The sequence below is a fragment of the Bos grunniens genome, chromosome 5 (assembly GCF_055505025.1).
Source record: "Bos grunniens cultivar Pamir isolate PY7600 chromosome 5, Bosgru_T2T1.0, whole genome shotgun sequence".
NCBI lineage: Eukaryota > Metazoa > Chordata > Mammalia > Artiodactyla > Bovidae > Bos > Bos grunniens.
The window spans coordinates 57,752,244-57,769,218 of record NC_141169.1 but is presented as its reverse complement, the minus strand read 5'-3'; the positions used below and the strand labels follow the sequence as shown (position 1 = coordinate 57,769,218).

General features: G+C 41.2%; 1 protein-coding gene across 17 annotated transcripts in view; it reads left to right on the top strand.

Annotated features, from left to right (window-relative positions):
• RBMS2 (RNA binding motif single stranded interacting protein 2) overlaps nt 1-16,975 on the top strand; it is a 103,377-nt gene that overhangs the window by 46,067 nt on the left and 40,335 nt on the right. For 15 of the 17 annotated variants that reach the window (XR_015163904.1, XR_015163905.1, XM_086400561.1 and 12 more), the window contains 4 exons: nt 6,053-6,219; nt 10,826-10,884; nt 11,724-11,815; nt 13,233-13,390. Coding sequence is in view for 15 of the 17 variants with exons in the window: in XM_086400561.1 (XP_086256687.1) it covers nt 6,053-6,219; nt 10,826-10,884; nt 11,724-11,815; nt 13,233-13,390 (476 nt within the window). In the remaining 2 variants the exon portion in view is untranslated. The remainder of the gene's footprint in view (nt 1-6,052; nt 6,220-10,825; nt 10,885-11,723; nt 11,816-13,232; nt 13,391-16,975) is intronic. The other 2 variants (XM_086400565.1, XM_086400566.1) reach the window with 1 other exon arrangement.

Sequence of the window (16,975 nt, the reverse complement as noted above, 5' to 3'; positions counted from 1 at the left end):
TTATTTTCAGAATAAAGACAGTGTTTTACTTGCATTAGATTTTAATTAGCAAGTAACTCATCTGAGTGGATCATTCTCTTAAAGATCTGATGAAAACTTAGTGATTGGGAAGTAGGCTTTGAATCTCTGCTACCATTGTGATCTCTTGCAAGAGAGCAGAAGGAAGACACACTCTTGTCTCCTGGTTTCCTGTAACTCAGCAAGACAGGAAACATAAAGTTCCTGCTACAGGAAGAGGGGAGTTTGCTTTTTCTTTTTCTGGATGAAGATGAAGGAGTTATATATTTCTTTATCCCCATGCTATAAGCCCTTCCCCAGATTATCATGCCCCAGAGATTCTTACAGGATATTTTTACAACATAGTTCTCTAATCATCCTTTAAATACCACCCCACCAATCTTTAATCCCATCAGTCTTTAAGAAATTAAAGTCTTTTCGATATTTTATCTTAAAGGTCTCAGGCTTAGTAAAAGAAAAACAAAACAGAAGGAATTGTTTTATAATCTAGACATAAGTAACTATCAAGGTGGTCAGAGAGAGGTAGTTCTCAAGATGGTTAGGACCCACTCACTGCCTGCCTCCTAACCTCATATGTCTTCATGCGCTTTCCATAAAAACATCTCTCCAGAGTTTTCCTGGATCCTTAAGAACTGCTAGGGGAAGCATCAAGTCTCTGAAGACAGATAATAGCTCAATTTGGGTGAGTTATCTATATTCTGAAAGAAAGGATTTTATCCTTTAATTATAGAACAACTTCATTTTTTAAAACAATTCCAACTTCTAAAAGCATAACTGTAACTGAGTTTGTGCTTGCTGTGTGCCTAGCCCTGTATTCAGTACTCTGTATCCATTAGCTCATTTGTCCTCCCTTCTCTGCCTTCTTTCAGCTCCCATGTGTGGCCATTCACTCTGCAAGGGGAGTGGTCTCTCTTGGAAGCAACCAAGTCCTTCCCATGCTGGTGTTCCCACACACGTTTTACTGAGAGATTCTGGTCTCCTGCCAACCTTAAATTTGCTGTTCTCTGGCATTTGCATTCCGTCAGTTCACCTTTGCAGTCCAGCCAGTGTTCTCTATTTTGCCTTGGTAACCCGTTGCCCATAGGTATCTGAGTTTCACTGGGAAGATCCAAAGCCATAAAGTCCTTGCCCTGAGATTGTCTCCCGTCTTTAGGGATCACAACTGAATTTATTCCATTTCCCAGGAATTAGTGCAATATTAGAACTTTCTAAAAGCATTAATACCTACTCCGTAAGCCTGCATCTCTAAGGTGCTGTGTTCACTTTTAGCTAAAAAATCAAATTTTAAGTCTCTCCAACACTTAACGACTACGCTTTTCAGGCCTTCCCTGTGTAGTATTTCTAAGGTATTTAAATGTTTATTAAATGAATAAAATTAACCAGTATTTATTCTAAAAGCATTCACATATATGCATCAAGCAGATCACTTCAAATTCTGCAAGTTTGAATTTTTTTCCAAGTAATTCCATTTATGAACACTAGTTTAATGAAACAGTAACTTTTAAAAACGAAAGACAGATAATGTGACATACACTCTTGGTAAAAAACTGAGAAACAGAATATTAACCCAGAATATTAAACAAAACAACTTTTAGTCCCCCATTCCCTGTTCCTATATCAACTAAAGATTCCTAAAATAATTTAAAGCACTTGGATATCCTTGGAAAGTAATATTAAAATGTACAATATTTTTGCATTACATTTTCATAGTATTAGAAGGAATAGTAAATTGCATATTCTTTCATTCAAAATATGGAAATATGAAATATTAAAACATTTTACAAAATTGTAATTGGTTTGTACTGGGTTTTACCTAGTTTTAACACAGTTATTTTTATTACATACTACATACATTTGAGGGCATAAGAAATATATTTTTCTTGATTGTACAAAATGATTCATTGCAAAATGCTTAAATACAGCTCTCTCGGAACATTTCCATGTTCTTATCAGTGACCATAAAGTGAAGAGAAGGAATTTTTGAGTGTCAGTGTAGAGGAAAGTGGGATGGAAGGTGACTGAGATCCAGAATTTAGGTGACTGGCAAGCTCATCCAATTAGGAGGCTGCAGAGTTATGGATGGGACCCAGGATTTTCTTAACTAAAAATGCTTCAGATTAGTGTGCTCAAGAAGAAGGGGCTAGGGAATCTAATTACGACTGTAGAAACTTCAAAACTCAGTTAGGTGTGTGTACAGTAACGCCTGCCTGTTGCCGTAAGTGCCATGTCCGCCACAACCCCAGCTTCAGCACACTTGCTATTAGCAGCTGATTCTTTTTACAGAGATTCACAAATGGGAATCAAGTTCTAACCCCTCTTCTTTTCCAGAGTTACAGTGATGCTGCATGCTTCTTCCTTTCTCTCTCCCACCAACGGTGGCTTGAGGATGATAAGAATGTTGCCAGGTAGATCCAGTATAGAGACGTGCTTGCCATTTTCTGTTTCACTTAATTTCAAGTTTAACAGTGTATTAAACATTTTGGGAAGAAGTTCTTTATCAGCGCCCTTGAAAAAGCACACTAGATCACTAATCCTCTCTGAACCTCCACCCACTCGGCCTGGCGTACTTGCAGCCCGGCGTGCAGGCACTGCTGCAGGAGATCCCGGCCTGAGGTGTTTGCCCCTGTCAGCCATGGCTCAGGCCGCGTGGATATCCCACAGGTTCCAGCCCCGCGCCGCACAGGCCCACCCCTGCAAGTTTGAATTTAACTTCTATTTTTTCCCTGACCTCCCTTCGTGTCTAATGTCTCCTAATTAGTCTCACTACCTTTGATCTCCTACCCCTCTGAACCAGCTGGGATTATACAGCCAGTGTCAACTTTCTTAAATATATGATATCATGTCATTTCTCAGCTTATAATAAACTTAGTAATGTTTCCCAGTCACTTCCGGAATTAAATCTCCTTCATAACATGGCTCATGCCTCCCCTCTTCTATGGAATAACTTTACATATTTCTTTGCTACACCCTTTATTTCTAAAGGCAAGTTTAATACCATCCCAGTTGTCTTAAGATCCTAGGCCAAATGTGAGGGTCCTTGCTTTAAAGAGTTCAAATCTTGCTCTTCATTTTCTAGCTTAGGCCCTGACAGAGGACCAGTGGCCTCAGAGGACTATTTCAGACAAGGAGGAGACAAAGAAGACAGTTCTACCCTACCCTTCCCACCCCCAGTAAAAATATCTCAGTCCTCTGGACTCTCATATGTATCACCCTTTTCTCTTTTACATATATAGGTAAACGTGGATCATTAGTTTACTTTAGTTAGTATTCTCTCTCCAAATAGTTTCTTTTGGGAAGCCAAATAAGCTTTACTTAAGAGGCTTGCTCAATTTTATTTCATAAATTCTCTTGAAAAGAGAGTATTTTTCTTTTTTCTCTTTGGAGCCAAACCTGCATAGCAGTTTCAGAAGCTATTTGGGAACAGCAAGAGAGAAAAAAAAATTTTTTTTCTGAACTACATTTTTTTTCTAGGAGTTTTTCTGGCCTTTTTTTTTTTAATTAATGACTAAGTCATATTTTTAGATTATGCCTAAGACCTTACTGTTAAAACCAAGATTATACCCATGGTAGCAAACCAGTAATTTGTTTTCGATTTCTTTCTTTCCTCAGTAACCCTTGGTTCTTCTTTGGACAGTCCTAGTATCATTGATAGTTCCTCTTAGGAATGTTCTCTCACATTGGGAAAGGGCACAGATGAACTCTGACTGAGATGGGTGATCTCATGGGCTTGTGCTTGGTACCTGATACGATGCTACTAGAGTTGCTTCTGCTGCCACTGTACTGCCGGCACCACCGTCATCCCCAGCCCCAGACTCTCATCCTGGTTGGTTGCCGGGGCGTGAGGGTGCTGCACACCGTCAGCTTGCAGGATCTTAGTTCCCCAACCAGAGATTGAACCCAGCCCCAGCAGTGAAAACACTGAGCCCTAATCGCTAGACCTCCAGGGAGTTCCCTAGAATCTTATATTTAGAAGCATCAGCTTGGCTTTCTGAGCTAAGAGGAAAGGATGTCTTAGCAAATGACCTCTAGCAGTGATCTTCTTATTCTGAACTCAGAAGCACTCATGATTAGAATATAGGTCATAATCTTCTTGCCTCTAAATCAGACGGTGCACTTACCATAGTAGTGACAATGGGGGAGGTCTTGACACCTAGTATTTGATTATTATTACATATCTACTAATTTACTGGCGATTTCAACATTGTTCTTAAGTACTGCCATTTCTAGCACTGGATGTATGACTTTTAGGTTTATTTGCCCTGTTTTTGTCTTGTCTGAAAGTTGCTTAAAAAATACACATGCTTTGCCCTGCACTTGCTGACTGTCACTGCCACCACAGAGGAATCATAATTCATATTCTGCCAGCATGTGGATTGTTTTGTATGGAAAATCCTAGTATGAGTGCTGGCAAAAAGAGGGGAACAGGGATAGGAAATAGATAGGGTATATCAGGAGGTGCAGTAGGTCATGAGTCTTTGGGCCATTCCAGAATGTGGTATTGAGTTTCTTCTTCGCTGTAGTATGGAGCTAAGGAGTGAACAGTGTATTTGCAAGTGGATACAAATGTGTATTTGCACATTTTTTAATGACAGAAATAGGGAAATACTTGCTTCAACATATTTAGCCTGAGCAAAGATTTTTAAGAGTTTTCTAAAGATCAGAGGCATGAAATATAAGAGGCACATATTACATTAAGATTATTTGGGGGAAGGTTTCCCCTCTTTTATATTTATGTATCTCTTTTTCTTGTTACCACTCCAGTCTCTTACTGCCACCGCCACCAAAGAAAAGCAGGTGGGGGAAACCCTGGAGATGAAGCTGGCATTTTATAGGAAAGTAATTCCAAATAGATTTGTACTGTAAAGTGCTTTAAGCCAAGGGAGAACTGGAATTTGAGTATGATATAGTAAAGTGTACCACATTATAGGTAGTTATGCAAATCTGGGGGCTTCCTCAGTGGCTCAACAGTAAAGAATCTGCCTGCAATGCAGGAGACTAGGGTTTGATCCCTGGGGTTGGGAAGGTCCCCTGGAGGAGGAAATGGCAGCCCACTCCAGTATTCTTGCCTGGAAAATCCCATGGAGAGAGAAGCCTGGCAGGCTACAGTCCATAGGATTGCAAAAGAGTCAGACATGACTTAGTAACTAACAAATGCAAATTTAGAGTATTATGAAACATATATTTGTATACGCTAGAAGCTTGATTAGAGCATTAGGATATAAAATATGCCTGGAAAGAATGAATCCATGTTCTAGTCAACCTGGTAGTTTTTCTCTAACAGAAGGACCCCCAAAGCGTAGCAGAGTCAGGTTGCCTGTCCTGGTATCAATAGTGAAAGATTACAGATGTTTCATCCCAAATGTTGGATTTCCTTACCCATACTTTATCTAGTATTCATTCATATTTAAACCTTTAAAATAAAGGTTTAAATAAGTAAAGAACTTACGACTAAACCCCTATTAGCAGAGTGAAAAATGTCATTTTTTACTACCTGGCACGATAATTAGTATTTCATTTTATTTGTCCAAGTGTATAATAATTTTCAAACTCTTACAAGTATTTTGCAGTTTTCCTGTTCTACAGCTCTATGAATAATCTGTGTTCAGCGTTTCTATACCTTCTTGATTTGATAAATTACTAGTTCCTCCCTGTCATTTTTGAATAGAACTTAGATTTTTATTAATCTTGTCTCATTACACAGTTTACTTAAGAGGCATACATCACTTGTATTTCCAGCATCTATATAGTAAGAAAGAACACTTCTCTATCACAAAGTATCTTTTTTCTAAACCTTTAGCAAACATATTTTGACCTCTCATTTTCCGTGAAAGGACAGTTAAATATTTTCTTATTCAGAGAAGAATTCTTCTAGGTTTTTTTTTTTTTTTTTTCCTTCATTTTTTAAAAAACTCTTCTATGACTTCATTGCTGTTCAAGTTTGGAATCATTCTTTCCAAGGGCCAAGATCTTCCTCACTCCTGAGCATCTAAGTGTGTGATTTTTCTGACCTTTTGCTCTTCGTGTCTCCCCGCAGCCATATGTGTCGTTGTCTCAGCAAATGGCACCACCTAGTCCAAGCAGCAGTACCCCTAACAGCAGCAGTGGGAGCTCTGCACATGACCAGCTGAGTAAGACCAACCTCTACATCCGGGGATTGCAGCCAAGCACTACTGACCAGGACCTAGTGAAGTTGTGTCAGTCGTAAGTTGGGGCACACGTGGATAGGTTTCCAGGGACAGTACAGATTTGGTGATGCTGGCTTCTTACCAGATACTCTTATCCTGAAATGCAGTATTATTTTGCTTTTACCCCTATTTTCACAAGGTTTCTCAGCAACCCCTCTGAAAGAAATTCTATGCACTGCCAATATATAAAACTTTCATGTGTTTCTCAGAAAAAAGCCAGATCAGGCTGACCTGGAAAGCCTAGTTAGTATATGAGTTTGTTTCCAGCATGTATCCAGAACTGATGGTCTTAGTGGAAAGATTTCTGTCCTTACACCTTGAATAGAAATGCTCAATATCTCTGAAGATATTGATCAGAAGATAGAGTTGGCAGTGAGGATAGAAAAAAGTGGGACTAAATTGAATTATGCTCTTAGGAGAGTTTCTGCTGCTAGAGATATTTCCAGGGACCCAGAGGGGCCCTCAAGCTAGTGGATAAAGAAGAATATGAAGAAAGAGTTGTCAACTGGTATTTACTCCCTAAAGATCTTAGGGGTCCTTTTGGATAGACTTGAGTCATGAGGTAGAGATAACTACCATGGAATTAGCCCAGTTAGGAAAGCCGGAAAAATTGCACGCATGCAGAGATGCCAGCTCAATTCTATGTAGCAGAAAAATATGTGTTTCAGATCATTTATATGGGGGAGTGATTGGAGGCTGGTAGGATGGGAGTACTAACAGAGAAGGAGAAATTTATTTCGAGTTTGTTTATTTGGGTGTGCCAGGTCTTAGTTGCGGCAAGCAGGATCTTCATTGCAGCGCACGGGGTCTTTAGTTGCAGCACGGGTTCTCTAGTTGTGGCCTGTGGGTTCAGTGGTTGCAGCACTCAGGCTTAGTTGCTGTGAGGCATGTGGGATCTTAGTTCCCCTACTAGGGATCAAAGCCACGTCACCTGCATTGGAAGGTGGATTCTTAACTTCTGGGCCACCAGGGAAGTTCCTAAATTTACCATTGTTTAAAACTGTTGAAGTATAACAAGCATACAGAAAAGTGTACAAATCATAAGTGCTTACAGAACAGTGAATTTTCATAAAGTGAACACATCCTTGTAAGAGTCCCTTGTAACGCAGATCAATGGAACATTATCAGCTCTTCAGAAGCCCACGTCCCTGTGACAATCTCTCTCCTACCCTCAAAGGTATCTACTGCTTGACCTCTGAATGATTAATGTGGCTTGTTTGAACTTCTTATAAATATAATGATATAGCACATACCATTTTATGTCTAGTTTCTTTTTCTCAGTGTTGTTTGTGAAATGCATCCACATTGTTGCTTGTAGCAAAACTTTGTCCATTCTTCTTGCTCTCTAGAATTCCATCATAGGAATATAGCACAGTTTATTTACTTGTTCTACTGTTGCTAGATATGGGGTTGGTTTCCAGTATGTGACAGTTACAGATATGAATAGTGCTGCTATGAATTTGAGCAAGACTTTTGTTGCATGTGTATATACATGTGTGTTACTAGGAGTAAAATTGCTAAATTATAGGGTATACATTTGTTCAGCTTTTGTAGATACTAGTAAACAATTTTCTGAAGTGGTCAAACTGACACAAACTCCCATAACAGTGTATGCGTGTGCCAGCTGTCCCAAATCCTGGAGAGGCTGAACATCCTTCCCCCAGAATGTATGAGGCCTCAGAGGTACTCTGTAAATCCCTTAGTCTTCTGAAGCTGTGGTTTTGGAATTCTCTTTGCACCAAGCTGCACAGAATCAGTCTCTAAAGGCTGGATATGTGTATAACACTGGATCCTTTACCTCAGCTTACCTTGTTAGAAAGATATTTAAATGAACTTAGGGGACTTAGTCTAGGACTAGTAATTTTTTGAGGGAATAGAAAGTGGCCAAAATATCTTTAGGAGACATAAGAGACGTGGGTTTGATCCCTGGGTTGGGAAGATCCCCTGGAGGAGAGCATAGCAACCCACTCCAGTCTTCTTGCCTGGAGAATCCCTATGGACAGAGGAGCCTGGCAGGCTACAGTCCATGGGGTTGCAAAGAGTCGGACATGACTAAAGTGACTTAGCATATGAAGGAAGAGAGTACTGTATCAATCTAGTTCCTTGATTTCTCTACCCTTTGTTTCTTGGACTAAATATAGTGTGCTACAAAAATCAATTCTGTGACTCCACAAGACAGAGGAAAAACTCAGTTCTGCTTTACTCTACTTTAAGGCTCATTTTGTCCTTACCGATAGTTGCCTTACCTTCTGTTGTGTCTGAGGGATGAGAATAATAAGGATGGGAGCATATAGGATGGGAGTAAGGAGCCCAGGAGGGGACCATACGTAGGAGTGCGGCAGAAAAAAAATAGGTGCTAGATGAGTTATGACGAAAGGGAAGCTGAGAAGAGCAGGTGGGTGGAACCCTCACAGGCATGTGAGCTGGGAGATAAACCTCTCTGTGAATGGTGTTTCCCATGCATAGAAGGACTTCCTGCCTTTGTCCCAGCTATCTCTCTAGGTTGTAGGGGAAGTACGCTGGATCCTAAGCCCTGGTGGGCAGGAAAGAGAGGCGTGGAGTCTGGAACTGGAACTCCCGGTTCTCTCTTGGAGGGCTCCTTCCACGGAGGAAGCAGCACGATCCAGCTGTTGCCAGCTGCAGTGGAAACTCTGAGCTCAGAGTCTCAGGCTGCTCAGACCACAGTGAGCCCCACCCTAGGGCCTGGGTGGAGATAGCAGCATGTGTGTTCTCAAGCTCACAGTCTCCCTCATCCCTTCTCTTGCCTAAATTTGGGAAAGAATCCAAGTATGCAGCCCAGAGGGTTAGGATCACATCTATTCTAGCCTCCAGGGCCCTACTTGGCTTATTCTGTCTAATCCGAGGGTCACAGAGCCCCACTAGAACAGTCAGGGGTTGTCAAGGAGCAAAGCAACTACATCAATCATCATCTGTTCTTTAGGGATGGAATGGGAGGAAAAGTAGAAAAAAATCCTTGTTTCAGGTAATTCAGTCCCTGCCAACTGTTTTCCAGTTAAATTTTATACTCCTGACTTTGTTAGTGATTTTCTTTTCTGTCTCTCTAATATGGTTCACCCTCCTGGAGTAGAATGTAGAGATTTCTTTCTAGTAGAACACTTCTAATATATCCCGGAACAGTGGTACTCCACTGTTCACAAGTTTGGGGAACTCCACAGGACCCCACATGGCTAAAGTATAATTTTAAAAGGTTGAAGAATATAACTCTCCTACAAATATAGGTGAGCCTATGCCAATATTTACTTTACTCATTAATGAGGGAACTAGCAGAATGGTAAAATGAGTTCAAAGAGCATTTGAGAGACTGAGTATCGATAGGTACTGAAGGAAGAAAGTAAATAAGATTACTAGGTTACAGAGAAAAGTGCTTCATACCCTTTAGGACAGTAAAACAGTAACCTTTGGGATTATCTTTTCTAATGGACAAAAATTACTTGTATCTCTACTAGATAAAAATCTACAAGTTAATATGTATCTTCATAAAATCTGAGCCTCATCAGTAATAAATAGCAACCTAAAGAAACATCCTTCTAGATAATAGAATATACCTTGAATGGGCCTTGTAAACAATGTTCCAGAGTGACATTGAAAGAAGGTGAAATCCTTATTCTGCCTTATCAAGTTTTGGGTAATTTTCTTAACACAGCTGTTGCATTTAATCTAATGCCCAGTCCCACTCCCTAACACACTGAAATCTTGACAGGTAGAAATCAGGGAATTCCTTGTCAGTCCAGTGATTAGGACTTGGCATTCTCACTGCCAGGGCCCTGGAATCAGTCCCTAGTTGGGGAACTAAAATTCCATAAGCCACATGGCACAGCCGAAAAGAGAAAGAAGTCTTAGACACTAAAGCCCAAAAGAGAGCCATTTGGTTAAATGTTGAGGTCCTTTGGATATAATGTTATAATAATAGCCATTAACAGTGTTCAGGTGTTTTTTGGTAGACATTGGTGCTTTGTATTCATGATCTCATTTCATATTCCCCAACAATCTTTTCTCCATTTTACAGATGGTGAGTCTGAGGCACAGAAAGATTAAATGACTTGTCCAAGATCACACATAGCTAAGTGGCAGAATCAGGATTTGAATAAATGCAGTTTGGCTTAAGTTGACCTTCAGTCAGGGGGCCAGTCGAAGAGTGAGGAGTGGGACATTAGAGAAGAGAAATAGATTTTCATGGGAGAAATGCTGTTTGTCCAAAGGAAGATAAGTAATATCAAGGATTACTTTTAGTCTTCAGGGAATTCTTGCCAGAGCTCTGCCCTTGCACACTGATGAATGGATGTCACCAAGCTTCTTTCCCCCCAAAAAGACAGTAGTCTCTTTCTAACTGGTATCTGAGTCTTATTTGGGGGAGAAGAGAGAAATGTGTTGACAGTGTAGGGACTACAGTTACCTTACTTCTTGTAGATGCCTTTGGGGAATAGGTTTATATGAGAAGTGTGACATTTTAAATTCATTTGTTCTTATTGCTAAGGATTGAGCATGACAGTTTTTCCTAGTGGGAGTGAAGACAGGGCATGGATTCCTCTAGATGTCGCAGTCTCTGTCCTTGTCTAAACCCCTGCCCCCAGATTATCACTTTGCATATTCTTCTCCCTTAGATACGGCAAGATTGTCTCCACTAAGGCCATCCTGGACAAGACCACAAACAAGTGCAAAGGTGAGAGTACAGCTATTCCTGCTGGTGGAGAAGAGCTGCAGGTGAGGCCCTCGCTTGCCTCCATCCCTCCCTGCTTCAGGCCCCTGGTTTCCACTACCAGGGTGGCGTCTCTCAGGGGTTCAGGCTTGAAAGTCAGGTAGGTATGTAGATTCTTTGGTGACCAGAGAGTTTGAGCTAAAAGTGCTGTTTGGGGGACCCAAGGCTAGAATCCTGCACAGAGTGCCTTTGAGTCCTTTGACTGCGCCTTTGTGTCATGCTCCCCTGGATTGGATGGTAGATACGAGCACGTGAGACTATTTCTACTTAGCAGAGCACTGTAAATGTCTTGTGTTGGTGTACATGGGACAGCTTAATTTTGTTGGGGTTTTGAGCAGCTCTAGGTGGAGAGGGAAAGAGGGAAGGGGCTGGACGCTGGGGTGAGGAGGGGCTTCTTACAGCAGGTGGCTGGCTATCTGCAGTGGAGAGGCTGTATTTCCTACATGCCTAGCATTTCTGGGATGTGACTACAAAAGAGGAGGGAGTTCTTTTGGAAATAGAGGGGGGCCGTGAGTTACTAGAGGAGCCTAGTTGTTGAAACCTTGGGTTTTTCTTAGGCGAGAGGGAGGAAGGCAAGGATACCACAAAGACCTCATGGCCCTTGGCATTCTTAGCTATAAAGTAGACCAAATCTCACAGGGTTTGGGGAGCCCATGGAAAACCACCTGAAGCCTCTTAATCTCTCTTCCTCCCTGCCACTTCTATTATGTGGGTCGAAACTCTTCCTCTGTTTCCTGAAAAGCCGGGGCCTCCTACCTCCCTTACACCTCCTGCCTCCCAGTGACTCTGTTTCCCTGTTCCAGGCTATGGCTTTGTGGACTTCGACAGTCCTTCAGCAGCACAGAAAGCAGTTACAGCACTGAAGGCCAGTGGTGTACAAGCGCAGATGGCAAAGGTAAGGGTACTACCCCATGTCTGTTCCTCTGAGAGGTGGTAGTTAGGTAGTTAGATTGAAGGACTCCAAGGTGTCCAGAGGACTTAAGAGCCACGTGGTTGAAGGGCAAGGGCTTTCTGCAGTGCGTTTTGTCTATATCTAGTCTCAACCAGGGCCCCACTGAGTGCCTCTGCTGCTAGAGGAAGGTGGTGTTCAGAACCCATGGCAGGTAGCTCTGTTAACTCTCTTCCTCTCATCAAGTATTATAAGCAGGCAAGAGGGTCCAGAGGCGTCTTCCCTTCCTCCAGCTGTTTGCCTTTCTCCACCCTCGTCCCACTTCCCTACCAAACAGCTCGTGGTATTTTTGCAGCATTCTCTGAAGAAGCCAGTTGTGCAACTCCAAAGTTCAGAACAATGCTTTCCACCTCCCAGCACTGTTCCCTGTAGGAACGGGCTGGGGTGGGGTGGGTGATATGTAGGGTGTTGGGGGTATAGACACCACAGAGAGAAAGGAAACTATCCCTTCCTTTCTCCCGTCTGTCATTTAGGCTACTAGAAAGCTAGAGACTTTTCCCTCTTCTCTTAGGTGGAGTTACCCTCTTGCCTTTCTAAGGTCATTGTGAATACCTGAGAGGGGCTGATGCAGCAGGCCTGCCTGCCAGCCATCCTTTCCTGTAATGGTTGAAGAAAAAGAAAGCCCTGAAAGGAAAGGCAGAAGAGGGAGTAAGGTTGCAGCTGACCCGCTGTCTGGGGCAGAGTGACTGCTTAAATTCTTAGCAGCACCACCCTGGGAAGTTGTTGCCATTTTACAGAGTCTGCCCCCTGGAGGTGCTCTCCCACCTCTTTGTGGAGAAAACCCCTCTGACATTGGAGTGACTTCAGACTTCCTGTGAGACTGGAACTTCTGGGGTGACCCCGTGTGCTGTACATCTGGCTCTTGGTGTAGCCCCCAGCACTTCCCTTCTCTCTTCTTCCAGCGTGCCCTCCATCAGGGAGTGTACAGACATTCCTGCTACTAAGAGGAGTCTGCTGTGGCCGGAAGAGGGGGAAGGGAGATTACTCAAAACAATCCAACCCTGGAAGCGAGGCAGTCCAGGAGAATCCAGCCTCTGGGACAGGCTGCCGGCTGGGAGAGAGGAGTACTGCTCTGCCTGGTTCTTAAAGCGACAGCCCAAAACTTCGTCCCTGACTTGTCTTACGGGCTCGGGCTCGTACAGTGCTAGAAATAGTAGATCTGTGGGGTTTTTGGCCTAGACTCAATATATGATGCATAACCCATGGTATTGGGACTAGGTGTTACAAATAGTTGCTAAGATTCTCTTTGTTCAGTTGTCCCTTCTTCCTCTCTCTTTTCTGAAATGTCATTTTGCGAATAACGGCTAAGGGTGGGAGAGGGTTAAGAGATATGAAATTCATTTTTTCACTTTTATTTCCATAGCAACAGGAGCAGGACCCCACGAATTTGTACATCTCAAACCTCCCGCTGTCAATGGATGAGCAAGAACTGGAGGGAATGCTGAAGCCCTTTGGCCAGGTTATCTCCACTAGAATCCTTCGAGACACCAGTGGGACCAGCAGAGGGGTTGGCTTTGCCAGGTGAGGGATGCCAAGAGTGGCAGATGATGACGTTAATAAAGAATGTCACACAGAAGGTCATCAAAAAGTCTGTGTCCTGCCCCCAGGACCAAAATACTGGCCAAAAGTTCTTGACAGTCAATCAAAAGTTCATTTAATTATAGGTCACAATACTCAAAAAACTGTTTGCTCTCAAATCTTTGTGCTTTTGCCACTATTTCCTGTTACTTTAGCCTTTGTTCCTTTGATCTAGAACTAAGCAGAATAAAAGATTATAATTCTGTATCCTGTTCTAGTTTCCTGAGTATTTCTCATCCTGTTATCTCATTTGGGCTTCCCTGGTGACTCAGAATCTGCCTGCAATGCAGGAGACCCAGGTTCAATCCCTTCTCCCCTGGAGAAGGGAATGGCAACCGATTCCAGTATTGCTTGGAGAATTCCATGGACAGAAGAGCCTGTCAGGCTACAGTCTATGGAGTTGCAAAGAGTCAGGCATGACTGAGCGAACCTCTGTCTGTCTTATCTCATTTACTCTATGAAATAAATATTTTTTTATTAAAAAAAATAAATTTTATTGACAGTAAATGAAATGAAATTCAATTTTAACTATACAGTTTGAGTTTTTACTTATGTAGTTTTTTAATTTAAAAAGTTGGAGTATAGTTCCTTATAATGTTGTTGAAATAAATATTAATTCTCTATTTATGGAAAAGAAAACCAAAGTTCTCAATATGAAGTGATTTGCCCAAGGTCTCAGGAGTGGGTGATAGAGGAGAGCCATTGCCCTTGTGGCTTCAAGATAGGCAGGATTAGATGGAAGATCTGGTCTACCTTTCCAGATCTGTTGAGAGCCTTAAATTCTCCATCCAGCTCTACCACTAACTGCCCGTGTGATATCAGACCTTTATGAGCCTTGGTTACCCTGTGAAGCAGAGGTTTAGATGAGTGATTTTCTTTTTTTAAAAAAATTAATTTATTTTAATTGGAGGATAATTACAGTATTGTGATGGTTTTTGCCATACATCAACATGAATCAGCCATAGGTATACATGTGTCCCCCCCATCCTGAACCCCCCTCCCACCTCCGTCCCCACCCTATCCTCTCCAGGTTGTCCCAGAGCACTGGCTTTGGGCGCCCTGCTTCATGCATCTAACCAGCACTGGTCACCTAGTTTTCATATGGTAATGTGTATGTTTCAGTGCTGCCACTGCTGCTAAGTCGCTTCAGTCGTGTCCAACTCTGTGCGACCCCATAGACGGCAGCCCACCAGGCTCCTCCGTCCCTGGGATTCTCCAGGCAAGTACACTGGAGTGGGTTGCCATTTCCTTCTCCAGTGCATGAAAGTGAAAAGGGAAGGTGAAATCGCTCAGTCGTGTCCAACTCTTAGTGACCCCATGGACTATAGCCAACCAGGCTCCTCTGTCCATGGGATTTTCCAGGCAAGAGTACTGGAGTGGGGTGCCATCGCCTTCTCCGATGTTTCAGTGCTTTTTTCTGAAATCATCCCACCCTCCCACTGAGTCCAAAAGTCTTATTTACCTCTGTGTCATCTCTGCTGCCCTGCAGGTGGGATCATCGGTACCATCTTTCGAAGGTGTTTGCTCGAGCTGTAGAGTTTTCCAGGGCGCCTTCTTTGGAGCTTAGTGTCACTGTTGTAGGGCTTCAGCTTTCCCTAGCCCACCTAGGAAATGGTTTTTATTTATTTTAAGATTTTGCTTGAAAGGAGATTCTGATGCCTTTCTAAAAAGTTTGAAAAGACCTGGACTAAGTAATCTGAAAGTCCTTTTTTCTTTTTTAATATCTTCTCTGGTCCAAGAACACTGCTTTACTCTGCAGGGTTCAGACCTTGGGAACGTGGAATAAGACCTCTTCCCTAGCCTACTCAATCTCGATGGCGCCACCTGCTGGTGACCCCATGTATAACTAAAGGGAAATTTCTAAAGCTTGTAATCAAACTTTTTTTGCTCCCATACTCTCTTAAAGCAGAAGCTCCATTTCGTCCAGATAATTTTTTTTGCCCTAGACCAAAAGAAATACTTAACAGTTTAATGTATCAAGTAACTATTCTAAACATTCAAAAAATGTTTAATATTTTAACAACTTTGTAGTTATTTGAAAAATACATTGAAAAAATATTTTTATCTCATTCTTAAATAACTATCCTTTCAATGGATGTGGCCTGTTGGACACTGCACAGTTCTCAAACCTTGGAATCCTACTGAACAAGGACACCCTCATTTTCTGTTACATGTTGGTTTTCTTATGGTACTTGCTTTTGTCATAGCAACTACTGAAAAACCAGATTGTAGAAATATTGAACTATTTAGAGTTAGTAGTCTTTACGATAAATAGCCAATTAGTGTTGCTGTATTTTATTCAGAAAGTTAAAGTATCCCTTGCTTTGCCTCTGTGAGCTCATCACAATGACCCAGGGTGCCTCAAAGCCCAGTTTAGGAGCTATGGCTTTGAAGTCTTGAAAAGCCATGAAATCTCTTGTATGTTTCTACATTAATAACTTCAGATTTTCTTCATACATTTAGATTTTTGCAAAGTATATTTTCCTGCAAATTATAAATATTATGTTAACAATATTTACATAATGTTAATAATAATTTAGACTATGTTAGTCTAAATAAAACTGTCATACTATTTTAAAATATATCCAAATGAAATCTAAATGTAGCAATTTAATACACAAAATCATTTCAAAAATACATGGGGCATTTCTTTAAGTTACAACCCTTAAATGATTCTTATAGTATTCCTTTTTCTCTTGATTTTGTATTGCCATCTTATTTCCCTACAGAATTGTATTTTAGTTTTTAAAATATTTTTATAGTTGAAAGTCTTTGTTTGGATCATTCTGCTATACTTCTCTGCAACAAGAACATAAATTAATTTTTTTATTGTGGCTCTGAATCATTATGCATTAATCCATATGGAAATTATCTTTATAAATAGTTCACAGTTGCCCCAAACAACATAAATATTTTAAAATGTTGATACAAAATTGTTTTATATGAAATAAATTTTATTTGAAGTGCTTCTTTTAGATTTTTGTAATTAAATCATGTAGCCATCAGTGAACATTGTTTATTACTGTAACAAGACAAAATTTAGTGTCAGTTCTATTTGTGTTTTATTTCCTTGTTCACATAAATAAGTAAATGGGAATGGAAAGAGTTTTGCTAAAATAGGAATTCTTTGAGTTCTTTCTGAATTATATGCCAAGAACCAGGGTGATCTGTCATCAAAACTGACATTTTTAATTGTCAATTGACAACTTGTTGAGTCCTTTAGCTTTGTGGGAAGGAAGAATTGGAAACATGTAACTTAAAAAAACAATTTTTGTAACTCAGTCCTCTGTGCTTCCTGTTGAGCTTTGGGATGAGTCTAAAGTAAGCTGAGTGGAGTAGTTGTGAAAGGGGACCTCAGCCTTGATCATTCAGGAAAGAGTTTATGAGGAAGTTGAATTCCTGAAAGTGATTCTTTTAAAACCCTACATGCCTGTCACCCTTTTGAAAGACTCAAGAATAGGAGTAACCCAACTAAACACTGTTTGCTCTAGAATGCTCAGCATGCTTTTCACTAGAAGATTCCATTTA